Genomic DNA, 27,904 nt, shown 5'->3' on the forward strand with positions numbered 1-27,904 from the left:
CAGCATGGATCACTCAAGGGAAAATCATGCCTGAGTAGCCTACTTTGCTGAGAAAACACTTTGGAATTTCTTAAATTAGCCATTTTGTTTTGAAATGAAAAAAACACAAAAAAACCCACAAAAAACTCACAAAAACCCCCACAAAAACCCCAAACCCCCAAACCCCACAAAACTAAACAAGAAGAAAACGTATGGTTTCTTTGTGATCCTCACATGGAAACAGGCCACACTTTCTAGTCCAGGATGGCTCAGACCCATCTGACCTGTACTGTTAAGGATTAGAGAGTAAAATGTTCTCTTCTCCATGTGAGTGTTTCCTTAAGTGGCAGCTATTTAGCCCTCTGCAAATGGAAAACCAAGTTAAAAGTAGCATCTAGACAGCTAACGTGAATAAGCAGCTAAGCACCACACAGCTGCTCATTCACTTCCCCGGCTCAGAAGAATGGAGGAGAGAATTGGAAGGTAAAAGTGAGAAAACTCATGGGTTGAGATAAAGACAGTTTAATAGGTAAAGCAAAAGCTTCCCATGCAAGTAAAGCAAAATAAAGAATTCATTCACTACTGCCCATTGGCAGGCAGGTGTTTAGCCGTTTCCAGGAAAGCAGGGCTTCATCACACATAATGGTTACTTGGGAAGACAAACACCCTAACTCCAAACATCCCCCACTTCCTTCTTCTTTCCCCCAACTTTTATTGACTCTTTACCTTGGGGAGGAACTTACGTACCCGGTGCCTTTTAGATGACCTATGATGTATCCTTTGGCTTCCAGCTGCTGCTCCAGAAGGATGTGGTTCTTCTGTAAGTCCTATGTATGAGAAGTCAGATTGAACAGGACCTCTGATTTTCTCTGATTCACTCCCACTTGCAGCACGGCCAACTTAGATCAGATTGCTTAAGGCCTAGTCCAAGCAAGCTTTGATTATCTCCAGTCATGGAGATTCCATCATCATATCTGGTAACTTTGGACCGCTAAACTGATCTATGTGATAGAATGAAGAACAGACTGGAGAAAAAAAATGAGTTTGTAGGTTAAGGGGTGCACGTCAGGACCCATATGTTGGTGTCTATGTGTAGGATAGGTGTTGAAGGACCTGTTATTGTCATTGGTGTTCTTATGCTGGATTCACTTGACTAAACATAGGGTTCTAATGACACTTCTGGGTCTGTGGCATGATCGATATGACAAACAAAAAAGAAAAAAAAGAAAAACAATCAAGATGATAATTGCAATAGCAATGAGAAGTAATATAATTGCAATAGCAATGAGAAGTAATATAATTGCTAGTCTGAGTGCTCAGCAATGCAGGGTGAAACAGAAAAGAGAATAAAAGAGGCAAGTTTAAGGATTTGCAATCCATGCCAGGAGTCATTTCAGCTTACAGTGATAACTGTTTGAAAGCGTTCTTGAAGCAGTAACTTGCTTTACTGTATGTTATCCTGGTTTTATCGAAAGACTTGGTTCTACTTTCTTCATACTCCTCTGTTAGGTACTTGTAGAAAGCAATAAGGTCCTCTTGAGCCTTCTTTCCTTAGGACTGACAGTGATGGAGCAGCCATAAAGGCAACCCAGTGATAATGGAAAAATACTGACAGAGAAGGGTATCTGCTTGGCTGGGAGGCAAGGACACCCTTGATATGTACAGCTCGGAGTCCGAGATAAGCACAGAACCAGGAAACCATGATAACAGACTGACCTTCTAGGAAAGCAGAAGTCAGCAACAACTGTTCCAGGAGCTGGTGTCCCATTTATGTATCTACACCAAAGATATAAAAGTAACTCACTATCTACCTAATGTGAGCTTCTCTGCATGAGATCTTCCAGACATACCAGACCCTCATCTTGGATGCCTGGCTGACTCTGGACTCTGTGTCACAGGTCATTTTTGAAGTGAGAGTTTTCTGTCGTTGATTGGCTCTACTCCTGGGAGTTGTTTGGTGAGTGCCATACCAGTAACACCTTAAACAATATGTATATATATAGGTGTGCATATAGGTAAATGATCATAAGTTTATACTTGCTTTACTAGCGGTAATTTTGTAGTAACTGACAATATATACTTGCTTTACTAGTAGTAATTTGTAATAAAGTAATTAATGGAAACAAAGCTTCCATGTCCTTGTGTATTACAGAATCCTATGAACTAATGTTCGCAAACTTCATACCCCCACAGGTCAGGTAACCCTCACAGGTTGTGACCGTGACATTAACTGATTTCAGAAGTGGGATTCTGTAAATACACAGGTCATGGAGAAGGCTCTAGAAGAACAGCTAAAATGCAAGAGAATAGGGGATGGAAAACACCGTGGTGGGACAGGAAATGGATCATTGAAAATTGCCTTGACTGGGGGATGCTGTGAACAGAATTTCAGAAGTGGCAGGAAACTTCCAAACATAAAGCAAAGGAAGGCAAGGGACCCCCTCACTGGTCTTCTCCCAGAGACATTATTGGACACAGGTTTTTTTCTAAAAGGTGCTGAGCAGTGAGTTCAAGATGCTGAAAAGTGAGCTAAGGATGCAGAGGCATGAGCTTTGAATCTCTTAGTCATAGAAAGAGCCAACAACTTCAATGGTTAGAAACTAATCTTACACCTCTGGCTTTGCAAAAGCTAGAGAGAGAGTATACCCGCAGAGTCTCAGGGAGTGAGATTATTCAAAAGGTCTGTGCACTGGGAGCTGATGAAGAGGAGGATGATTCTGATATTGATTATGACAATGGGCCTTTTGCCCCCACCTCAGCCACACAGTTACCTAAGTCTGATTCATATGAGGTAACAGGTGCCACCCCAGTGGCCCTCCTGTACCCTATTATTAAAACTGACACAATACAACCGCCAGACTTAGGGAGTTTGGTTGTGTTAACAAACTATCACGTCTAGATTAGTGAGCAGCTCAGTTTATTAAAGCAACAGTACAGGTTCTTTTGGATTGCCGGTGATAAATACACTGTCTGCAAAGCACATGCAAATAATAATACAGTTGAATACAAGCACATTAAATTTTGGAAAAGACTTTACAGAGATTTCTCAGCTTCCTGGGGAAGGACTGGGTATAACCAAGGGTTTGAATCTTGCCCAAAAGGTGTCTCTATAAGGGGAAGAGAAGTTCAGCTCGTTGACTGATCCCAGAAGTCAGCTATGTCCTCCCAACTTGTCTATGATGGTGTCTTCCCTAACATTCCTCCTTTATTGAGCTCTTTTATATTTTCTTATTTTTTAGGTGGAGCTTGAGTGACTCTAGTCATACACACCTTTACTTTGATTGCTATAAAGTTCTCTTGCTTTGCTTTTAAAGGTATATGCTAGAGAATATTCAGAGTACATGCTCAGTGAGTGGTGGTCACACCTTGGAGGCGGGTAGTTTGGGGGATGGAGGTGTGTTTTGTTATTATAATGAGATTATAATGAGCAAAGTTCACCCAGAGAACATGATTTAGCATGTCACTACTCCAGAACTGGGCACTTGTAATATAAATCAGAAGTAAAACAATAGCATTGACAGAACCCCCATTATTTCATCTCCTTGCTTCAGTGGATTCAATGCAGGGACCTTCCATTCTTGTTCCAGCAGTTCCAGTTCCCTATCCCTGCAGTGATATCACAGAGCCTGGCCGCGGTGTCTCCACTCCACTCCACCCTCCGTGTCGTTTCTCTTAGAGTTAGCATACCAGACTCCTCTGGTGTTGCTAACATCCAAGGTTGCAAGTTATGTTGCTTAGGGAATTATGGAACAGATTTTGTGTATATGCACTGCATTCCACCCTGGAGGTTTTCCTTCCCTTAAGAGGGGGACATATCAATAAGTCACCTCCAGCAATCATTCCGCAACCTGCCATAGCTTATCAGCCTCCCTTCTCTCTCCACAATTTCTCTCATTTAACATCCTTCACTGAATGAGTATTTTTCTTTCCTTTGTGAATATATATACCTTTTTTTCATAATTTTGTGCATGAAATAGCTGAAAACAGACAAAAAAATATTATCTATTAAATGTGTGCTGCTTAGAGGAATGCATGAAAGATTAACACATAAGAAAAAAACCAGAAGCTTATGGAAGAGAGGAAAAAGCTCATGCCTTCGTAAGAACCATAAAAATCAACCCCTGCTGATCTTAGGAAGGCATGACTTCCTTTATATGAATGTGGTTTTGTTTGGCTTGCGGGTAATCAACCTACAAGTGGCAATGAGCAGATGAGTGCATATGAAAAAAACCTGCATTTAAAACACCTCCCTGGCAATGCAAACAAAACCAGTTGTTTCTCACTTACTTTATTGATGTTTGCAAAAATGTTGAGGTTCTTCTGGCTGAATGTTAAGGGTGCATGTCAAGTGTACGGCGTCCTTCTGAGAACTCTAAGGTATCTGAGCCATTCATGTGTGGCTGACACATGCCATAGATGAAATGCACTCCTCTCTGGCATTGCAGCTGGAAGCCTGTTGTTCCAAGAGCACTGCAGTGGCAGAAAGGTTACTCTCAGGTGAAACTGGAATTAGGTCCAATTAATTACACTAAAATGCCTAAATCTCTCCATTGACTAGGAGGGGAGCCTTTCCAGCTCTTGTGCAGATATCTACTTGGAGGACACATGAAGGAGTCCTGGCTCAACAAGCTATGGCAGGATAATGTTGTGAGGGCATTGGGGTTAGGATTCGTTTGCCCCATTCTCCTCTGGCAATTCACAGTTCTCTGCATTGCAGTCACTTGCTTTGCAGCTAATAATGAAAATGGGCACCCACCAGAGGGCTGCTGTCGCTTATGAATAAAATGGTAGTAACTCAACTCAATGTCATGATGTTGCTCTTCATTAACAAAAGTAAAAATGAGACTGGGCGGGAGCTTTATATTAATTGATATGTGGTGACTTCTCTGTTTTTTTGTTGTATTTTCCAGATGAGTTTCCGTATGTTTTCTGCAATAAGTTTATAATTGTTCTCTCTTAACTACTCAATTTAAGAGCAACAGTACCTCAGTGTATCATCATTTATGTTTCGGTGTAAGCCATATTCTTGTTCTTCTCTACTGGTCCTTGAGTAGTCTCAGTGAGGTATCTTTCTTGATTATAAGGCCCACCTAGTACCTCTGTGCAACATGGTTCTCCAATACAATTACACCAGCTTGCTTGGGAGTGGTAGGTTAATAAGTATTCAATGGAGGGAGATAAGCACCTTATCACTTGGTGAGGGAATTGCGGTGAGCTTCTTAAGAAAGTTTCTTCCTCTTCCAGGTAGACCTAGAGAAATCCTGGGGTCATTCAGCCCCCACACGGAAGTCTCACTGAATTACTGAAAGGCAGGCAGGTTGAACATGATGTTCTCTGGTTATAATCCTTGTTGGCCAGAGATTTTGCTTCAGGCACTGTCCATTCCATGGCCTGGTAGAAGCAGGGCTTCTCTTCCTGACCAGATCCCAACTAGTACAAACTGACATAAGGTCGAAGGTCCACCTTAGAGTGGTGCAAATGGTTTGTGTTATTCAGTAGAATCTAATTTTGTGAAATAGACAAGTGGACACGTCACCTTTTTTTACAACTGACATCTGAGGCCTTGTTCAGTAATTCTGTTTTGGAAATGTTCAGGGTGATTTCTGAGGAAAATTTTTTCTTGTGAGATGCAACATACTTTGTTGAAGAAACTCATGTAGCCAGGACTCCCCCCACCCCAAAATTTGAAGTACTCACCAGCCCTTCTGTTGAATTATTACTGCTCCAGTGTGGAAGAATTAGGAGCAATAAATTACTTAAAAGGTAGGCTATACACCTCTGTTCACCAGCTCTCTATTAATAGTGTGCTATGCATATACACGTTAATGAGGAAAATCTGTTTAATACATGATATCATGGAAAAAGCAATGCTATATAACTGTTCAATTTCTTTCCTTCCAGTTCAACAGGGACAGTCACAAGAGAATCTCATTAGCTAATTCAGCCAACATACTTTGAAATCCATACAATCAATTAAGGCCATCAAGGGCACTCTGTTGAGGTGGCATAAATATTATTTCCCACATCCTAGAATGTGGACAAAAGCCAGGAGAGGTAATACCACATATTTGTGTTCTTAGCTAGCTCTAGGATAGTCTCCCACCTCCTACTGGAAAATTATCTGTGTTGTCCATGTGACCTATCTCTCACCACTGTAGATTCTGGAAATAGTGAAAAACTTTGAAAACCAACATGAATCTGACTGAGAAAGAGGGTGATTTTCATCACAACGTTTAAAGTTTGTATCATAATATTTAAAACTTGGCAAAGATTGAAGGAATAGTAAAGGTGAAGTAGACTTCCTCTTAGGGACAAGTTTTAGTACACACCAAGAAGGCACAAATTCATAGAAACATTGACTCTGTTATCTAATCGTCCTTCCTATATCTCCATTTTGGTTACTTTTTCATTAAGTGCCTGGCCCCAAGAAAATTATTTTGTTCACATACATTCATTGTGATATTTATGTTCCTTACATAATCAAAGGAGAGATAGAAGCATGTTTTTATTTAAGATCTTGCAAAGGAAAACTCACTTTATCTGAATTATGCATCTGTTGTTTTCCACTTATTATAGTTACTGACTATGCTGAGCACTGTGCTGGCCACTCAGGATTCGGTCTGCATAGGCTTTTTCTGAGACTGTGGGCATAAACCAGGAGACACCTGCATAAGTGTCTAGTACTTTAGACTGTACAACTGGGAAGCAGTTAACCTGTGTCCTAAGCTCATCTCTAATGGTGGGAGGAGAAATTAGGTGGATGTTGTTTTACACTGCTGCCATCCCAGCAGTTGTCTGTGATCAATAGACTATGATATATACTGGTTGGCACAGGAGGTTTGCTGTTAAGAAGGGCCCATACTTGCAGTTCAGAAAATGAGTCATGATACGAAGAAGAAAATGAATATTGAAACATGGCCACACTGGGACTAAACCTCTATTGGATAGCAGTAGTGACCTTTTAAATTCTGTTGGAGACATTATGGACTCGGCAGGCACATAATTAATACTGCACTTAGCATTCAGCACTTCCAGGGAGCTAGAATATTGCCGTTTGTTTTATATACACAAGCACACACCCATAAGACTACTTTTTATCTGATTCTTGAGGTTAGGTTGTTAACAGATGGGTGTTAGGCCAAAGGGATATTCAACCTGTATCAGGAAACTTCCATTCTCCCCTTGCGAAGCAGGATGCTGGAAACCTGAAACAGCTTTTTCATATATGTTATCAAATCAGACTGAGTCAAGTAAGCAGTAACAGCCAATGGTAGTGTAACTGTTTAAGCTAATGATGGTCATTTGGTTACCTTTGCATATACACAATATTTATTAATTCTTTTGGCATCAAATGTCTCATTTTCATATGCTAGCATTCTGTGGAAATTGTGGCAATATTGGCAATATTGACATGGTGGAGCAGCCAAAGCCCTCAGGCTGTGAATCATTAATCCTAGGTGATGACTAATGTGAAGCAATATATTAATTACTCAGACCTTTTAAACACTTGCTTGTTGTTTTTTTTGGCTGACCCTGGAAGAGTGTAGTAGGAAAATAAATTCAGCTCCTTTGCAGTTTGAAAGATGTTCTGAGCTAAGAAATTGCTGTGCATTGCCTTTTCACTAGGTCTCCAGGAAGCACAGGCAGACATCTCAATGGCTACTGAGGTATGGTCTTTCTACCCTGGGTTTCCCCTCTATTTCCTAATCCCACTTCTGACTGCTTCATTGTCCACATTCTATGACACTTGTGTCATGATCGTTTTTTAAAATGGATGTTCTATGCACTTCATACTAATATTTCTCTACAAAGTATTTGTAAGGACTAATTTCCATTTTTTGAGACTTCCTCTCTAGATGATAGCTAAAGAGGATCCTCCAGGACATGAATCAGAACACGGGTAGGATTCATCTTACCTGACCTTAAACATCTGCATTATAGATTTCTACATATGAGCTAGTTGTGAATGCATTTCATAGTGGAGTTAAACAGGCACCTCTGGGTTGTCTGAAATATGGTTTAGGAGTGGTACTCCAGAAGTGCTTCTTGCTTTCCACTGATGTTTAAAGATGCTCAGGGGACTGCAGATTTCAGGCTGAAGTTGAATGATAAATGAGATGAATGCTGCCACAGGCATATACCTGATCTACAATACAAACCTAGGAAAGCTGTATTTCTTCAGGCTGTGTGAACATTAGATCAAGTTAGACATTTGTTTTTAACTGAAAAATACACCATTGGCTCAAGGATATCAACTAGTGAATTTCACTGAATTTGATAAATCACTTCAACAAGAAAAAATATTTCAGATTTGCAGTTACTATTGTGAAAAAATGCTAACAAGCAAAACAACATTTCCTTATAGAAAATGGACTATTTTGTTCAGTCAGGAGTTTTGAGGGCTTTTTTAATCTGGAAGAACTGAAATTTTTGTTTGTGTTCCTTCTTCTTCACTTTCTTTATGAGGTTCATAAATACTGCCTCTTTAGTCCTGTATTTAAAGTGTAATACAAAGATGGGCTCCCTGATCTTCTTTACGATGCTGTTAGGTATTGACCCAGAGTGAACATTGGCTAGTCTGTAAAAAGCTAGGTCATCTGTATGGATCCCATGTATTGATTTTCTTGCAGTGAGAATTGTTCTTACCCTGAATGTATGCCCTTCCCCTTTGTATGCCAGGATGACAATGAAGTCCGTCTGTCTGACAGTCTCTCAGACGGTGAGATAAAAGCCACTCAGAAGAGAAAAGAAAAAGTACTGATGTGTCTGAAAAACCTTGGGATTCATTGTGACCAGGTAAGCACTGACAGTCCTATTAAGGAAAGAAGGATAACAGTCCAGTGATGTGAATGGCACACAGAGTGCCACCTGAGGTGAGGTCCAGTCCCTAGGAAGCATCATCTGCCATCACAAGTTTTCCAGTGCAGGCTTTCTGTCCACTGCTGGGAAAAGGATTCAGGCTGGGAATTTCCAAGGACAGAAAAGGGAGCAGGACACAGAATTTTCAGTGGAATTCCCAGATGCAATTCTCATATCTATCAGCTAATTAATTAGTTAATCTACTTGCCCTTACATATAATTATATACATGCATATTTTTATAAATCTGCAGATATTTGTATATATGAATATGCCATGTGGAACAGACACAGTTAACCACCTGAATGTGTTTGTATCCTAGTAAGCATGCACAAACACATATCTTTCTAATCACTCTGTGCATTCTTGTGCAAACTTTCATCTCTACCTTTGAACCCTTTCATCCTCAGATGCATGCCATCACATACAATGATACAGGAACACTGGCCCCTATGGGTTTTCATATGTTCTGAACACAGGCACAGAGTATAGCTCTGCACACATCTTTGTTTGACTTCATGCTCATTTCATCCTCATGCCATGCATGGTGGGTTGACTCTGGCCAACAGCCAAACACCCACACAGCTGCTTGCTCACTCCCCCCTCCCATGGGACAGGGAGAAAATACTGTTCAGCAACAGTCAGAACATTGGTGTGTTATCAGTACCTTTTTAGCCACAAATCCAAACCACAGCACCACATGGGCTGCTGTGAAGAAAGTTGACTCTGTTACAGCCAGATCCAGTACAACACGTTTCTTGAGAAATTTCCATGGTTGGCTGTAATAGTTCTACCTTGGTGACAAAAAGGGAATAGAGGTGACATCTAGAGAAACACAATGAGTACTGCTCAAGGTTTATTTATATTTTGAAGCTAAAGCACAGAAACATAGCCACAAGAAATTTCAGTACCAGGAAGACAAGTGATAGTGCAATACAAAGAAGAACCCATTCTGTGACTGTGATGTAAAGGAAAAAGTGAAATAGGCGGAAAGAGGCAGATTATGGAATGTGTCCTAAAGCAAGGAAGCAGGCCAGCTGAGAATTACAATAGCCTTTATCCCTGTGTGTTTGCTAAGCCTTTGCTCTAAAAGAAATGTGTTTTCTGTCTTCCACTCCCCAGAATAATGTGCCTAATATCGTTGTTCTGGGATCAGGCGGGGGCCTGCGTGCCATGATAGCCCTGCTAGGAACCTTGGTTGAGCTGAAGAAACAGAATTTCTTGGATGCTGTCATGTATCTGTGTGGGGTGTCGGGATCCACTTGGTAGGTGCCTGTTTTCTGGTCTGATCATGAATGTTTTTCCTGCTCCATAGATTCAATAGCAATTTGACACTTTCATCACTGTTCAGAAGTCTGTGTTGGACTCACAACAGATGAACTGAGTGGTGGGTGAGATATTTGCCTGTATAATGGTGGGAGGCACAGGGAATATTCGTGACGTTAACTACAGTCCAGCAAGACTGACCTTCGATCCCCAGAGAAGAAGAAATTAGTGTCTCTCAATGGTGATTCAAATAAAGAGCTCACTTCGTCATTCAGTCTTACCTTCTGGAGGAGACAATTCCCCCTGTTCACAGGCCATGAAAAGCAGCCAGGAAAGCGTTGAAAACTTCTACGTAGCATCCTACTCAGAAGCACAAGGGCTTCTTTAAATAGAGGCTGAGGTATATTTAAGAGAGGCCCATGCCACTAAGCTACATCTCTCAAGTGTATGGGAATGAGTCAGGTGCCTAAATGTAAATACCTAGAGCCATTTCAAGTACTTACTTTGCCGGCCCTCTACCAGTTTGGAAGAGCACTGGGTCTCCTGTATGTACTGCATCAACTCTACCAAATCTGTGGTGATGTCACTCATCCTTGTGGCAGGTTAAATGGCATTATATATGCATGATTATGGTCTTGAACGTTTATACCTCATTTACTTTTTTAGTCTTATCTTCTATGCAATGAAAAGAAATGACATTCAGGAACATGAGCCATTTTACCTTAAGGCCCATGTGCAGCATGTGAATGACATGCCAGGATTGTTCGTTACAATGAAGTGACTGTGAAGGGAGTCTAGCTTATAGGTCACATATAGACATCTGCCCTGCAAGGATAGAACTCTGCATCTAGCACTCCTAAATTTAGATATGTCAGTACGTGTATCTGTATGTGACATACACACCTCTCCTTCTATTTTACTTAAGGGGATAGGTTTATGTTCTCTAAAGGCAGACTTCCAGTGACAGTTCAGATGCCCTAGGAAGAAATCCCGTCTGGTTTTCAGTAGCCGGTTCAAGAGGACACAGGTGTTCCACAGACCTTATGTTATTGTCTGTCAAATGAGGGTGGAAGTCTTGAACGCTTTAGGCCACCTCAACTGTCACTGTCTATGGTTAGGTACCATATATGCTGTCTGCAGTAATCCAGAACATCTCCTTCCCTGCACAGAGTCAAGACGCATGCTGCTCTAGGTGGAGAAGGTAATGTTGTACACCTTAATTTATACCTGAACTAGGCTGTGGAGTTGGTCTTGCAACAGAGTGAGCCTTTACAACTCTGCAGGTAGTTAGCATGAGCTGAGAGCTGCAAGTTTAGTAGGGGATGATGTCACTCTGCAAGTGTACCAGCTTTATTGGTCCTAATAACAGACAAAAAAATGTCACAAGTCTCTAGTGCAAAATGATGACATGATTCTACATGTTTAAGTTTGTTCCGAGTTCTTTGATGGATTATCTGTGTCTTGGCAGATTTGACATCTTTCCCACTAAAGCTTTCTGCAAAACCTGTATTCCTGCAGCAATTTACCCTTAATATATGGCATGTAGCCCGCTGAAATCCAGCTTCAGGTCATCTAACTAATTAAATGACATTATCAGTATGCAGCTGGGAAGTAAGTGATCAAGGAATAATGACACTTTTCTATGATGCAAAGTGTCTTGCTAGAGATAGGACTTTTCTTTCTTTTTAAAAGGTGCATGTCCCTCCTGTATGGAGATGGGAAATGGTCAGAAAACTTGATGTACTTGGAAAAGGAACTGTGCAAAAAGCTCAGTAATTTCTCCTGGCATATCAGAAAGGCAATAAAATCCTTAGAGGAGTCATCAAAAGATGAACATTACTCACTCACAGACTTCTGGGCCTCCTGTCTTGTATACCAAATACTGCAGCAGGTAAGAAGCTAACTGTAAACACCTCGGGAGTGTTTTGAAGATCTCAGAGTAATTGCAACTAAATTTGACCTTGGTGGGTGGGGTTTTTTGAGGACTTGTATAAATCAAAGCAATATTTCAGAGCATGACATCTTATCTCCAGATATGGAAAGGTAGAAGCGGTTAATCCAACTCCCTGGTTAATCCAGTCTCCTAAGTGGGGGTGTCCTCGGTGCTATAACAGAGGGGAGGGGCATTTTATGTTCCTTCAGAAGCCCTTACTTACCTTCCAGTTTGATGAGAATGAGCTGGCTGACCACAGGGAGGCCTCAGAGACCGGAATAAACCCTTACCCGATTTATGCAGCAGTGGATAAGGAAAAACTGAATGAAGAAGGTGTAAATTTTCCAGGTAAAATACGTGCTCCTAGTCTAACTGTATCTTAAATACCATGCATTAGGTTCCTTTAATTTAATGCCAGGCATTAACTGTGCTGACATCCAATCACAGTTTGTCAGCCTATGTCTTTGTTTATAGATAATGGAGAAAAACAAGCACTTCCAGGGGCTGAATCACATTCCGTAAAAGCGGCCTTTGTGTTAGGATAAGGTGAGGCATCCCTACAACAGAATGGGCTGAACAGATTAAATAAAATGTCAATCAAACAGATCTTCAAAATGTAGAAGCCTGAACTTAGGCATTTAGTGCCATCATATATGTCCTGGCCTCCACCTGAGTATTCAGCAGCGTGCAGATCTCTTGTAAATGCTCTATAATACCTGCCAGCCCTATGTGGAGCTCCAAAATAACACAGTGCTTGTAAAATTGAACTAGGCAACTATATCTTTTTTCAGTAGTTAGGGAGAAGGCCTTCACATGGAGAAGTTTACTTTCAAACAACTACTTTTACCCTGTCCCACTAAACTGACTTTTCCCTCACTGCAATTTAAAACTCTGACTGTCTCCCCTATCCCTCCGTGCACAGAGGGCAGATCATCTCCTTCCACTTAGCAACTGTAGGCTTTGATTTAAGGTGATGGGACTTGATTTATAAAGCACAAACTGGCCTGGAATTGTGATAATCCTGGAAGGCCTGAGTGAGAACTGGGAACTTCATTTTGGAAAGGAAATGTGATCAAGGAAGGGATTATGAACTGGAGAGTAGGTGGCTTTCTACTTTAGGCTGGTGGGTGCGGGATAATAGTCACAACCAACAAAAAGTTTCACCATTGCTACCAGATTTTATTTTCCATACCTGTTAAAATAATCGATGTCTCTCTGGAGCAGACAGACTTCATTTAGTTGTCCACACAGAGGTTTGTGATTCCATTTGAAATGCCTTACCATACTCTGCCTACTTCATCTACTTTTCTAAAAGACTATGAGTGTTATTTCAGTCCTGCGTCATAACTGTTGGCCTCATGCAGATGACTCAGTTCACCACAGGTCCCTAGGTACCATGGGTTCCGAGTTACATATCTGTGGGTACTTGAATCAAGCCCAGTCTCTTCCTCTTTGTTGACTCTGAAGAATTTTAGGCCAGGTTTAGGTTGTGTGAACAGGATTACTTTGTCACCTATGCATAAGCATCTGGAGGCCCTTGAGATATCAAACATATCTGAGAGGTCTGCATAGAGCTGTGCAATATGACATATGATCTGTGGGAAACCAAAACCTTTCTGGTGTGGCAGCTGGAGGCCAGGGTGGGAAGGATACCAAGAGCATATCAAAGAGCAGGTAGTAGCATGCTTACGACTTTGTTCCCCATATGCCGATTCATGCTTGTCAGCTAATATCAGGGGATTTTAGAAAGGAAGAGAAAAACAGCCAAAATGCCACGTTGGGACAGTGAGGTCATCTATGCTTCCAAATATTGAGTGACAAAGCTGTTTGATTTTTCTCAGGGACCTGGTTTGAATTCACGCCACATGAGGTTGGATATACTGCCTTGGGTGCTTTTGTGAGTACCAAACACTTTGGAAGTGAATTTGAGAATGGTAAACTGAAGAAAAGGGGGAAGAAGAAACACATTTGTTACATGCAAGGTGAATATTCCTAATTCTGCTTTGTAGAAAAAAGACATGGTTAGCTATTCTGTATCTTTCTGTAAGTAACAGGAATACATCTATTATTGTACGAATGCATGCATAATAGTATATGAATTCTGGAGAGCAGTTTTTCTCACTTTGAACATTCAAACTGGAACATCTGAATGCTTGTCTACACCCCACTGTCTACATTGACCAATTTTCTGTGGTTGTTATGGTTAGTTAGAGACATACACTGTAGATTACTGAAGTTAATATAATTATATTTCGTCTCAGCCTGGATTTCTAAATATTCTGTAATCCCAGCATGTTCACTTTACAGGGAGAGATGCTTCCCAAATTAGATTACATACATCCTACTGTGAGGACTGGTAGCTCCTATTTTGCTGATTTGCTTCACTCTGTTTCAGTCCAGGTCCAAAATTCTTTCATTCCCTACCTAAGCAGTATAGCTGCAAATCTCATCTCACTTGTCTGTGACACAACTAAATGTATCTGGTATCCTTAAACATATCTTGCATTTAATGACTTCATGCCCCAGTCTCCTCAAAACACCCCCTTGGCATCATGGTGGGGGTGGGGGGGAGGTGTGGAAACAGGAGAGAGAAAAAAAAAAAGCACTCTAGCTCTTACTATTTAATTCACTCAGAAGGGGACAAAAAAATATAAACACAACACATCCATGAAGGCTACTTATGCCTTCAGGCTCATGTGTGAGCCTGGCCCAGGGAAGTGCTTGACCAAGAGTTCTGATGTGTGAGAGTACCTGATGTTTTCCAGGGGACTCAGGCCTTAAGTAACTTAAAAAGCTGGTCCACAAAAATATGTAGACCCAGTAGGAGGAAGAGGGAGTAAATAATCTCAGGAGGTGTATAATCCTTTCAGCAGACAGTAAGGGAAGACTAGGCAAGGAGTTTTGATTTAGACATCTGTCTTACAGATTTTGAAAGTTAAGAGAAGTGTACTACTGAAAGGCAAACTTGGATTGAATTCTTAGTGAGACTGTTACAAAGCAATCACTTCAAGCACATTTTCTTTTTTGTTTCAGGCTTATGGGGGAGTGCACTTGGAAGCATAGAAGAAATTCTAAAGTTTATATGAGGTACTACCTTTTTTCTGTCAAATCAGTTGTTGTACCTGCTGAAATTGAGCACATACTTCACATTACCCTCAAGTAATCCCTCCAGTCCTCTAGTTTCAAACAGATATACAGCTATGCCTTACAGAAGCTCTGCTGGTACTCTAATCGCCCTTCTTCCAGCATTCAGCAGAATGCCAAGAAAGTTTGCTGATGGTGGTTTGAAATACATTTATGGAGAGTGGCAAGAATGAAAGAAGATTCTGTGATGAAAGATTGAAATACTCATCAGTTTAAAGAACAGGGTTAAGATAAAACATGAGAATCATTCAGCCTAGTGTATATTTCCCCATGTGAACTCTTCCGAGAACACAAGTAACAGTGGCAGGCTAGAGATGCAGCAGACTGCACAGCAGCTCACACAGAAGGGGCCCAGCAGCTCTGCTGAGGACAGCATCCACACCCTCAGCAATTATGGTTCCACATTACAGGGTATGGTCTCCAGCAGCTGTTGGAGTAATGTTCCCTGTAATGTCAAAGGCCTCCATCAAAATGGAGCTACAAAAGAAGGCTGCAGCTCTGCAGGTCTCAGGCTGCAGGCAGTGCCTGTGGCCTCTTGCTGAGGCTGGGGAAGCAGAATGTGGTCTTGGAGCTTGCAGAATTCTCCTTGTTGAGGATCTGTGTCTCAAAGTAAAGGTTCTGTAGGAGGAGGTCAGCAGACTTCACAGCATCTGAGATGATAAGGCAGAGATTGTCCAGATCTTATCCAAGACTGTGCAGCTTGAAGAGCCAAAATTCCAACTATATCAAAGGAGAAGTGCTCTGTGCATATCAGAGAGAAGTGGACACTGTCATGATGGCAAAAACTGGAAGCTGGTGACTTCTGACACCAGGAGGAAGGCTCCTGCTCCACCTGAAGATTTCCAATTATGGAATATGTTTAGTAAGCTCAGGAAAGATGAGAGACTGCAAACATGAGGGACTGAGAGCTCTGTCAAATGAAGCATGAGAGCCAGAGGAGCCTGACCACCAATAGAAGGAAGTGATGAATTATAGGAGTGAGAGGCTCCATGCTGCAGTGGACAGACAGCCCCCATCTGCAGATCTGGTTTCTTGTCTAGGGAGGCTTGCTGCTTATGGGGGGCTTGGATTTGGGAGACCTTGTGGAAATATAGCTGTTGCTTGTGTGGCGCTCAGGTTATCACCCCTCACTGCTCCTCCACGTGGGCACCAAGGATACTGTCAAGTGAGACCTGAAGTGTCAAGCATGACTACATTTGGTGAGGGATGTGAAGGGCAACAAGAAGGGCTTCCATAGGTACATGAGCAGCAAAAGGAAGACTAGGTAAAATGTGGTCCTGCTGCTGAATGGAGCAGGAGTCCTGGTGACAAGGGACATGGGAAAGGCTGAGGTACTCACTGCCACCTTTGCCTCACTCTTTACTGTTTCAACTGGCCTTCAGGAACCCCTGGTCCCTGACACTAGTGGGGAAGTCTGGAGCAAGGAATTTTCTTATCCTTGGGAACATGTAAACAAATTGCATCAGATCAAGGAGCATGCAAACAAATTGGACATATGCAAGTTCACGGGACCTGATGGGCTATGCCCATAATTGCTGGTGGAGCTGGCTGATGTCATTGCAAGGCCACTCTCAATTGTTTTTAAAAGGTCATGGCAATAGAGGGAGGTTTCTCATGACTGGAAGAAAGATGCCATTCCTGTCTTCAGAAAGAGGAGGAAGGAGAATCTGGGAAGTCTCAGGTCAGCCAGCCACACCTCAGTCCCTGGGAAAGTGATTGAGCAAATCCTCCTGGGGGACCTTTCCAAACACATTAAGGATAAGAAGTGAGCGAGGACTAGTCAGCATGGATTTATGAAGGGCAAATCATGCTTAGCCCACATGAAAGCCTTCTATGATGAGATGTCTTGGTAGATGAACAGAGAGCAGCAGATTCTGTTTACTGTCCTCTTAGTAAGGTTTTTGACACTGTCTCCCATCACATCCTCATGGACAAACTGAGGAATTATGGTCTAACTAAGTGGAGAGTGCGGTGGATTAAAAACCACCTGAAGTTGTGGGCCCAGAGAATTGTGTTCAGTGACATGAAGTTCAGTTGGAGGCCAGGCACTAGTGGTGTATTACAGGACTGAATTCTAGGTCTGATGCTTTTATCCTCATCATTAATGACTCAGATGATGGGACAAAGTGCACCCTCAGCAAGTTTGCAGGTAATACGGAACTGGGAGGACTGGTTGGTAATCCAGGGGAGTCTTGACAGGTTGGAGAAATGGACCAACAGGAACCTCATGAAGTTCAACAAAGGGAAATGCAAAGTCCTGCACATCGAGAAGAATAACCCCAGGCACCAGGACAGGCTAGGGACCGGCTAGCTGGAAAGCAGCTTTTCAGTCAAGACCTGGGTGTCCTGGTGAACACCAAGTTGAATGCAAGCTGGCAGTGTTCCTTTGTGGCAAAGAAGGCTAATGGTATCCTGGGCTGCATTAGGAAGAGCACCACCAGCAGTTCAAGGGAAGTGATCCTTCCCATTTACTCAGCATTGGTGATGCCACACCTGGAGTACTGTGCCTGGTTCTGGGTTCCCCAGTACGAGAAAGATGTGGGCATACTCGAGGGAGTCCAGGAAGGGGCCACAAAGATGATTCAGGGACTGGAGCATCTTTCATATGAGGAGAGACTGATAGAGCTGCAGAAGAGAAGGCTCAGAGGGATCCTGTCAATTTGTATAAATACCTGATGTGAGATTCAAAGAAGATGGAATCAGACTCTTCTCAGTAATATCTACTGAAACACAAGAGGCAATGAACATAAATTCAAATACAAGAAATTCAATTTAAACGTAAGAAAGACCATTTTTACTGTGAGGATGGTTGAACACTGGAGCAGGTTTCCCAAAGAGACTGTGGAGTCTGCATTCTTGGAACAATTTGAAAACCCAGCTGGTTATGGACCTGAGCAACTTGCTGTATCTGACCCTGCTTTGATCAGAGGAGGTGGACTAGGTGATGTCCAGAGGTCCCTTCCAACCTCAGCTGAATTTCTCTGAAAATGACCAAAATAAAACACTGCTTCTTGCACATCATTTTAGACATTTACATCATTGTTACAAACATTTGAGTTACTCACCTTAAGGTGTCATTGTGAGTGAGAAAGAAGAACTTCACAGGTGCTCTTCACAGATACATTTAGGTACCTGCATAAAGATGTGATGAAACTTTGTCTAGAAATGCCTCTCCATTCAGTATAAATCTATGGCAGCATAAGTGTGGACTGTAGAAGTCCAATTTTAGTTGGGTAAACCTCTGCCAGTACCACAGGGGAAAGTGTAGATATCATGTCAGTGAAAGTGGACTGATCTTCACATCAGATTCTTTGTGATGTGGAAGCATCAGAGATGATATCTTAAACTCTGAGGTAGGAGGGAGTTGGGGGAATAATAGAGGTGACTGAGATGCCATCAGGTATCTGAGGCATCAAATGCAGAGCTATGAGTGATGAACAGAACCAGCAGGAGATTAGTACTCTTCTGGAGTGTCAGCCACAAGGCAGGTGAGATCCTGCAAGGAATCTGAAATAGCACTGTACATCTATGTTTAGATGCATGGCTAGCTTTCCTGATGTCTTTCACTGGCAGACGATGACTATTTTATTGCAAAGGGTATTCTTATTTTAATTATCCTTTTATTTCTTCCTAGACAGTCTCGCCTTGTTCCCACAAAGAAGAGTTTACTCAAATGAAGATATGTTCTCACACAGACTTGGTGGGTTATTGTGTTTCTTAGGGGTTTTTAAATTATTTTTTTAAATTTAGCATTCTTTTCTGCTTGCCCCAGAAAAATACAAAATGCATTCCCACAGTATTCTTGGTAATACTGGAAGAAAGCACACCAGGCTTCACTCAAATCATCATTACATTTCTTATTCCTGTATGTATGTATGTATTTATTTATTTAAAAATTCAAAATGGGAATGAAGTATTTGAGGCATATTAGAAAATTCCTATTTACTCCAAACTATATTTGTGCTCCTCCTCCTGCTACTTTGTTTCATGGAACTTTTCTTCCAAGATGAACACAAAGGCAATCTGAATCCTGGTATGGTTGTGCAGCTGCCCAGATGTGAATTCTTAGGGTTAGGTGTTTTTACTGTCAACAGAGAGAAATACTCGCTTTGGCACATGGTTCCTCTCACCAGCTTAAACTTATAAGAGGAATGAAGTTAGTCTTTCTACAGATTCCATTGAATGCAGGGACTACATCTTCACTAATTCACGTGTCAGTTATGGGCTAATCAGATGTTTGGTAGGATAAATTCGGTAAGATGTAACTTTAATCTTATCTTTCTTAGGGAGCAGTTTAGGTGTCTTCAATGTTTGTGAGGCTTCTTTTCTTCTACTAGACCTTCAGTTGTGTGCTGTAAGTGGGAGCGATCCTACAGAAGTCTTCAAGAAATTGTTGAATATATGGTCAGGCAAGTGAATGATGCTAAGATTTCCAAGCACTTGTGTTCTCAGTAATCTGGTTTTACAAATGGCGATTCCTTTGTTGTGCATTCTCATATTTTCATTTTCTTCTTTTCTCTCTTTCTAAGAAGACAAGGAAAAAAGTGCATCCTACCAGCTGTGCATTGAAATATGTAATACTTGGGCAATGAAAAACAAGAAGGAAAGAATGGAAAGCTGTGCTGAACTGGCCAAAGAGATAGAAAAGGAATTTGGAGGCAAGTATTGTACATTAATGCTTATCAAAAGCATGATGCCCTCTCCATCCCAGGTAGAAATACCCACCTGCATTTGTAGTAAAAAGTTGCCCTGTAGGTTGCCATGTATCTGTTTCTTTAACGTGACTGGTTTTTGTGCTTTTTTTCCACTTGACCTTCCTCAGCGTTTCTTGGAGAAGAAGGTACTCTAGAAGAAGTGTTACTACCGCACACTGAAATCCTCCTAGGCAAGTTTATCTCTTTTTTAGTATCTTTTATTACTCTTTGTATTGTATGTGCTTTGAAAAATTCCATCTTTGGAGTTTTGTGAACTTGAATTCCAGTGTAAATCTTGGGTGCAGTCACTGTAGGAAGATCTGGTGAAAACCATGTTGCAGAATACTTGCCAGTGATATTCTCATCCAGGGACTAGTTTCCAGTATTCACAAAGCTTTCAGGTCTCATGAAAGCATTTAGAATCTGCCTACCTAAGTAAATAGAATAAGAGGCCTAATCCTCAACAGTCACCATTTCTCACCTATCTTTGCTCCTGACTGAGCTTGTGTTGTCAGCAAGACCTCTTAGACATGCCAAACTGATGAAGTATAGGATCTTGGCAGCTGCAGGTAGTGGATTACTGAGTAGATAGCTGTTGGACCCCTAAGGTGCCCTGATCTCAAGCATCATTTGGAACTTCGATCACTAGAGAAATTTTGAAATAAGAAGTCATGAACCAAGACATCCTAAAGCAAAACTGGGTTTTCCTTAACAGTCAACTCCATTCTTCCTGTGGGTTGTTTTTTTTTTTGGCAGCTGATCAGCATTTCTGCCCTTTTACCTAAACTGAAGCTTGTTTACAACAAACTGGACTCATTTAGCTTATATCTGCAATATTTAATAGACTTGGTTGTGGGTGAAATGAGGATTGTTTGGATTTGCATCAAAGAGAGCAGGAAGAGGGCTAAGCAAGACACGAATAAGTTGCAGAGTAAAATTTCACGCTGAAATTCCTCAAATACATTTGCACTGTTTAGCTGGTACATTATCTGTTTAGATCCAGGGCTCTGCTAGTTCCATCAGCCACAGTGTACGGGCAGTTTTTGGTCAGTTCCTTCTGGAGTGAACTGACTAGTACTCTGAGATTAAATCTGGACATTGCAGACGGGTCTTTTTTCTCTCTAATGCCTGTTGCAAGGAATGTGTTCACAGGTAAGGCCTGGATCGTCTGTGTCTGTGCAATACAGTTCTCCAAACTCTTTCACTGGGCTGATCTTCTCACGTTCTCTCACATGATCTCTTGATGCCCTCATGGCTCTCTGCTAATATTCCCCCACCTCATACAGGTCATTCTACTGGGCTATAGCATGGCTCTCACTTTATTCAGGGTACTTTCAGCTGGAAAGAAGATGAAGAGGAACAACAATCCCTCTGAACCACAAGAATGCTGTAAGAGGCCCAGAAAAGATCAGGCCTCACTCTTCAACAGCACTGGCGTAACCAGTCCACTCCAGAGCCTGTGAGCCTCAAGCACAGTGAATGTGCCAGCTGGTGTAGGGCCCAAGGCCTGTATAGTTTGTGCCTTGAGTGGCTTATTCAAATCTGTTTCAGCTGTACTAAGATTCCATTGCTTAAAGTTAATTATTTGAACTAGTGCAAAGCATAGTTCTTCCTCTTCTGAAGCGCTCAGGCCTTGGCCCTCAGGCTGTCTATACACTATCTGCACATATGTTCTTCTAACACCACACATCTCCCCCAGATTTTGTTGCACCCGTTGAAAAGTGAAGTTCTCTAGATTCAATTAAGTTCTGAATTTATTTTCTCTTCCCAGGCTCAGTGTGGGGTGTCAGTAAGATGGTGTTGAAAACAATCCAATGTACATTGACCTGGAAATGGGGAACGACGAATAACTTCCTTTACAACTGCCGTAAGAAAATCCAATGAAATCATGGTTTGTTTATATTCAGAAAATACAGAGTGGCTATGCTATCCAGCTAGATCTATGGGATGCATGGGGTTTAGCAGAGCTTTTATGCTGTGTTTGTGTGATGTTAAACCAAGAAAACTGTCTTTGTCATTTACCGTCTTAAAATGGCGAGTTAGATAGCTTTCCTTTCCAGGATCCACCCTCTCTTAACATCATTCCATTATAGGCAGCAAATAAACTAGTCATAAACAGAATTATTTCACACTATGGGAATCCAGATCTGCAACATCATTGCAGGTATATAAGCTCACTTCTGTCACATGAATACAGGCATCTAATGTCCCACAAACTGCCCTGTGTACAAGGGACAACAGCATTAAGTTGGAAGACCTATAGGACCCCTGTGCCCGTTTGGAGGAGAACCTGGAGGACACAAGAAGTAAACTAAGGAGTTGGAACTGGACAGCTAAGTTTATGAAATTGAGTTATGCTCCTGATGCATGAGCAGTAACATTGGTCTCTAGATTCCATTGCCTGCACCATCTGGATGTTCACTTACCATAACGGAAGCTTTGGTACCTAGTGCATAAGTGGAAACCTGCATTTAGACAACTGCAGTTAGGTGTCATGATATCTAGCTGGCTCATGCATTCATTCTCCTCTCAAAGATCTTCTAATCTTAAAACTATGGGTGCATAGTCCTAGGGGTGTGATTTCTTGACCTCCAAAAAGCCCATCAGGAATTCTGGTCTGCAACTGACCTTAGCCAGAGAGAGAGGTGCGTCAGAGGAATGTGGATTCCTCTTGTCAGAACACAGCTGGACATCTGGTTGGGCAGGAGAGGCAAAGAGAGGTAGATTTCAGTACATTTTTGGGGTGCATCGTGAGTGAAGACCAATGTACTCTTTTGGGGCTGGTCATGTATATATTTATTCATATATGTCTTTATGAGATCTCATTGCTTTTTTTCATTTGATTAGCTAACTTTCCGTCCTCTTACCTGGTCAAAACCAAACTCATCTCTTTGATTGATGCTGGCCTGGCAATAAATTCTGCCTATCCTCTGGTCCTTCGAGCAAAGCGGCGAGCAGATCTGATAATTTCCTTTGATTTCAGCTCTGGAGATCCTTTTGAGGTACATATGTGGCTATGGCTTTGGAGACCCTCCTTTGGGGTCATTGGGTTGGGGACTGCAGAAATGCATTACAATCATTGTCAAAGCAATTTTCAAAGAAGTGTCTGAACAGATTCTGACAGGTTGGTACGCTGACGGTCACATTGTTTGGGCTTCTTTTCTAGGCGGTTGGCAGAAACAGATACTTTTAGAATATGAGCCATTTTGTCTGTCTTGCTCACCGGTGTTGTATGGTAACCTACAAAGGTTATCAAGCTGTCAGGCTATCAAGGGTGCATCAGGGGGAAAGCTCACAAATTTCTTATCCTCCCTTTTGCCTTAGGGCTGACTAGAATTTTTCTGCCTGTAAGTGATATTACTCCTTCCTTAAGGGCAGTTGATAACATTCATCAAAGAGAACCTCATCCTGCTGATCGGGATGAGGAAACAAGGTGTTGACATTAAATTCTTCCATATTGTTGGGGGAATTAGGTGGGGGAAGGACACTATACAAAACTATCACCCTTCTTTGCTGTAGTTCCTTGAAACATAGTGTTTGATTTGAATCAACCTCCAAAAGAAATTCCAAGTTGATGAAGTTAAGTGCCTCATAAGAATTTAAAATGTGCTGGTATATCTCAGATTACTGCTTCTCTGGGTATTTTCAGAGTGGTCACTTTAGGGAGAGTGGAGGCAGCTGCATCTGGAGTCTCTGGCTCCTTTGGGCTTCTTACAGTAGGATTTGAAAACAGATTAACTGATCTCTTCAAGTGCCCATTTCCATTTGACTACAGATAAGATTGTCAGGGAGGAGCAAGAGCCAGCTCATCCCTAAGGCACAGGGAGCCAGGCTCAATAACATGACAAGCAGGGCAGGGGCCTCACCAGGCAGGGTCCAGCCCTGCAGCGCCTGGGAGAGACAATCAGGGCAGGTCTGAGGATGGCAGACAGGGTCAATCAGGAGTCCAGATTATCAGGCAAAGCCATGGTGAAAAGGCAGGTCCAGGGTCAAGCTGGGAAGTCAGTCCATGGGTCAGAGTGTGGATCAGTGGAGTCCATGGACAGGCACATCTGTGCCTGAGCTGAACACTGCTACTTGTACAACACCAGTGAGGACCCTGGACCAAGGGCAAGGCTATGGGTGGAGGCCCCAGGACCATTAAGGCCTATTAGTTCATTCAGGACCCTGGCAATAGCCTTCCATCCCAGTAAAGTGTTTCCTCATGCTTGGGAGGTCTCGGTTCAGAGGCGCCTTGCTGTAGAGTGATTTTGTCGCTGTAGTTGTCAGTGAGCTGTTTCAGGGGACACAGAGCCAGGGCAGGGACTAGTAATTGGGAAGGGAACACAGCACGAGAGATTTGGTGTTGGGTAAGAGTGTTCAGGCCAGGGTCCAGGCTGGATTGAGAGTGAAGAGAGGGGGGCAGGGGGTCCTCTGAGCTGTCCCTGGCAAGCCTTGGAGGGTTGGCAGGCTTGAGGAAGGACATTGCTCAGGAGCCTGGGAATGGGTAGGTGGTTGTCAGCATGAGAATATCAGAGCCCAGGGACAGGATCAGCCCTCAAGAGGAGTCATAGTGGCAAGGTCCTGCACAGGTGTCATCCAGGCCCCATGGTGCTTGGCACCGAACTCAGGAAGGCCTGAGCTAACTGGCAAGGCCAGCTGCTCCTGAGGGAAAGGCAACCAAGGCGTGATAACAGAGCAGGTAGGGCAGGGCCTTGCCAGCCAATGCTCAGTTTCACAGGGTCCAAGTGAGTCAAACAGGCCATGCTTGGAGAAGGCAGTCAGGTTCAGACAACGGTTGGAATCATCAAGTAAGTTTGCTGCGATGAGGCAGGTCCAAGGTCAATTCGGGAAGTCAATATGGAGCAGGGTTGGTGGCAGCAAGGATCAGGTCTGCTGAGGGTAACCAGCCCAGTGATCACTGGGCAAGTCCGTAGTGATGACACCATTCCAAGTTGAAGCTGGAAAGTCAGCCTTTGGGACAGGGCCCAAATCAAGAAAGCTAAGGCATAGGGATGACTGTGTATCATAGATTAACCCCAGCTGGCAACTAAGCACTACACAGCCGCTTGCTCACTCCCCTGCAGTGGGATAGGGGAGAGAATTGGAAGAGTAACAGTGAGAAAACTCGTGGGTTGAGGTAAAGCCAGCTTAATAGGTAAAGCAAAAGCCCTGTGCAAGCAAAGCAAACAAGGAATTTATTCCCTACTTCCCATGGGCAGGCAGATGTTCAGCCATCTCCAGGAAAGCAGGGCTCCATCACGCGTAATGGTTACTTGGGAAGACAAACACTAGAACTCTGAACGTCCCTCCCTTCCTTCCTCTTCCCCCAGCTTTATATGCTGAGCATGAGGTCATATGGTACGGAATATTCCTTTCGTCAGTTGGTGTCAGCTGTTCCAGCTGTGTCCCCTCCCAACTACTTGCACCCTCAGGCTCCTCACTGGTGGGGTGGTGTGAGAAGCAGAAAACGCCTTGACTCAGTGTAAACACTGCTCAGCAATAACAAAAACATCTCTGAATTATCAACACTGTTTCCAACACAAATCCAAACCATAGCCCCATACTAGCTACTATGAAGAAAATTAACTCTATCCCAGCCAAAACCAGCGCACTGTGGCTGAGCAGGAGACCAGTGCACCTAGGACATAGCTCATGTAGGGGTTGAAGACCAAGGCCTGAGATTAAATGGAGCTCATGGGAAGGATCTGGTCCTTATCAACTCACACCTCAACAAGAATGAAGGAAAAGGGGTTTGGAAAATGTAGTTCTCCAAGGAAGAAGAGCAGAAACCCTTATTAGAGATCAGAGAAGGCCCTATCAAATGCAGAATACTTTTTGACAGTATTTACAGCAAAACAGATTTTTTGCCTTTGAGTAGATCTGGTATCAGTATCTGTAAGAATTTTGCTCAGTTTCCCTTTGCGTAGTCCTTTTCTTCCTAATATACTCAATTTCCTTTCTCCTTTTATAAACAAATTTCATTACAAACAAGTACAAATGTACAATACTGTTTCTGTAATTGCTTCTGTTTAAACATATAAGCCCAGGGGATGACTCTGGGGGGCTTGAGTTAAAAAAGAACTTGTTAGGCTTTCAAAATGTTATTACTATTTGGTATCATTCCAGGAAGATGCTGTGAGAAGTTTGATTGTCTTTTGTGACTACAAGAGTCATCATGTCTTTAGCTACAGCTCCACCTTTTCCCAATAGTGGTTAAGGAAAAGTGATAAATCTGTAGAGTTTAACACCCGAGACAATTTGGTGTTGTGACAGAAATACCAAGGTGTCAGTAAGTGCCTGTCTATGGGAGAGTCCAGTAGTGTTCTTAGTGCCTAAGGCCCGATCTTTAGTTGTGAAGTGCATTCTTTGTGGAGGGGTTGTTGGAATGAATTGCATAAGATGCCTTTTACTCTGGGAAGCTTACATAAAGTGGCTCTTGTTCACCACCCTTGTGCCATCTAGAGCAGAATATTGCAAACCCATTCAGAGAGTGAAAAGGACTCAAAGGTTGTTCCTTCTCCTCAACTCCTAAACAGTTGGGAGTAACATTTCTCAGGGACACCACAGAAAATCTCAGTTTGTGCAAGCTCCCAACACACCTACCCCAGTCAATGCTTTCATGCGAAATCAAGCCAACATTAAAGTTAATGTGTGTCTTGAATCACGTGGGTTATTGTCTCCCTTTGATGGTCAGATCCACATAAGTGACACACAGCAAGTGTTGAATTTTGTCAGAGTGGTAGAGCAACAGGAGGGGTAGCTTTGGAAAGTAAAATTTGTTTTAAAAGTCTATGGACCTGGTGATGTCTTCAGACTGTTTTATAGATGCCAAATCCCTTTAATTTTGACATCTTTCAGAGTCAGCCACATTGCCTTTGTGGGTGTAGCTGTAATTTGTTAAACAAAGATTCTTGCTGGAAGTGACCCCAGAAGTGAGTGCTTGATTTTCATTTGTGCTCTGGACTTAGTCTGTTCCTCAGAGAATGCTTGAGGAAAACTTAGACTTTTAAATATATTATACATTACAATTAAGTAAAGTCTAAGAAACTAACCACCATGGTTCTGTAGCAATTAATTTTATTACTGGACATAAGATTGATTTATTCTAGAAGTTCAGAAACAAGCAAACAAACTAAAAAATGAGTACAATTTCTCTGTGTCTCAGACTATCAAGAAAACAGCTACATACTGCCAGAAAAATGGTATCGCATTTCCCAAGATAGAGGATCAGGAAATGGATAAGAAAAACCCTTCTGAATGCTATATCTTCCAAGGAGACAAGTCATGCCCTACAGTCATGCACATTCCACTCTTCAACAACGCAAATTGTTCTGGTAACACGTATTCTATGCAACTTCATCTCTGTATATTTGCATTTCATATTCTCCACCCCCAGTGCCATGCATTTCAGACTCCTTCTTTACTTTTCTTTTTGTGTGCTGCTGCCACAAATGGACACAGAAGAAAAGGAACAGGGCAGCCTCTCTGTATAATGGATAGAAGCTTGCATGGGCATTAGTGTACTCACCCTCTCAGACAGGCGATGTATGTCCTGAGCTGTAAGGATTTTACGCTTTTCTTGGTTTGTTCTGTAAATCAGTGTAATTAAACTGTGGTCATTCTACTAAAGAGGAGTTGGGGAGGCATTACATTTAGAAGCCAGAGTAGCCAAGTCTGGGATATTTACCACTGCTTCCTTTTATAGTTATTGATGAAGAACAGGCACATCCAGAGTGAGATTTATCCCCCTCTCTCAGACAACTGATGAAGCAGGTGATGAAAGAGGCACTTCCAGACTCTGACTGATCTCCTCCTCTCTCTTCACCGGCTACAGCAGGATCTTAATGTGATATAGGTCTTGTATGTGAAACTTGCAGATCTCCAGGGATTAATGTTTTCCTTATGTCCATGCTTTTCTTGAATGATCTTGTAGTTTTCTGTTTGGCATTTACTTACATAGTTTGTCTACTTTTTTTCTAGGTAAAATAGAAGAATACAGAAAACGATTTCCCACCTTTTCCTTGTCCTTCCCTGAGGGAGACATCAAA

At 42.3% G+C, this 27,904-nt stretch overlaps 1 protein-coding gene across 1 annotated transcript; it reads left to right on the top strand.

Moving 5' to 3' along the window:
- Positions 1-1,760: 1,760 nt before the first annotated feature.
- PLA2G4C (phospholipase A2 group IVC) lies at positions 1,761-27,375 on the top strand. The gene is given in 15 exon segments (XM_075036126.1): positions 1,761-1,936; positions 7,606-7,646; positions 8,659-8,775; positions 9,960-10,102; positions 11,796-11,994; positions 12,267-12,384; positions 13,878-14,018; positions 15,070-15,123; positions 18,815-18,880; positions 19,467-19,589; positions 19,713-19,838; positions 20,003-20,065; positions 21,646-21,741; positions 22,722-22,876; positions 27,022-27,375. Coding segments are annotated over 14 exon segments (1,767 nt in total). The 5' UTR covers positions 1,761-1,936; positions 7,606-7,634.
- The last annotated feature ends 529 nt before the right edge of the window (positions 27,376-27,904 follow it).

Source organism: Buteo buteo, chromosome 9 (assembly GCF_964188355.1).
Source record: "Buteo buteo chromosome 9, bButBut1.hap1.1, whole genome shotgun sequence".
NCBI classification, from domain to species: Eukaryota; Metazoa; Chordata; class Aves; order Accipitriformes; family Accipitridae; genus Buteo; species Buteo buteo.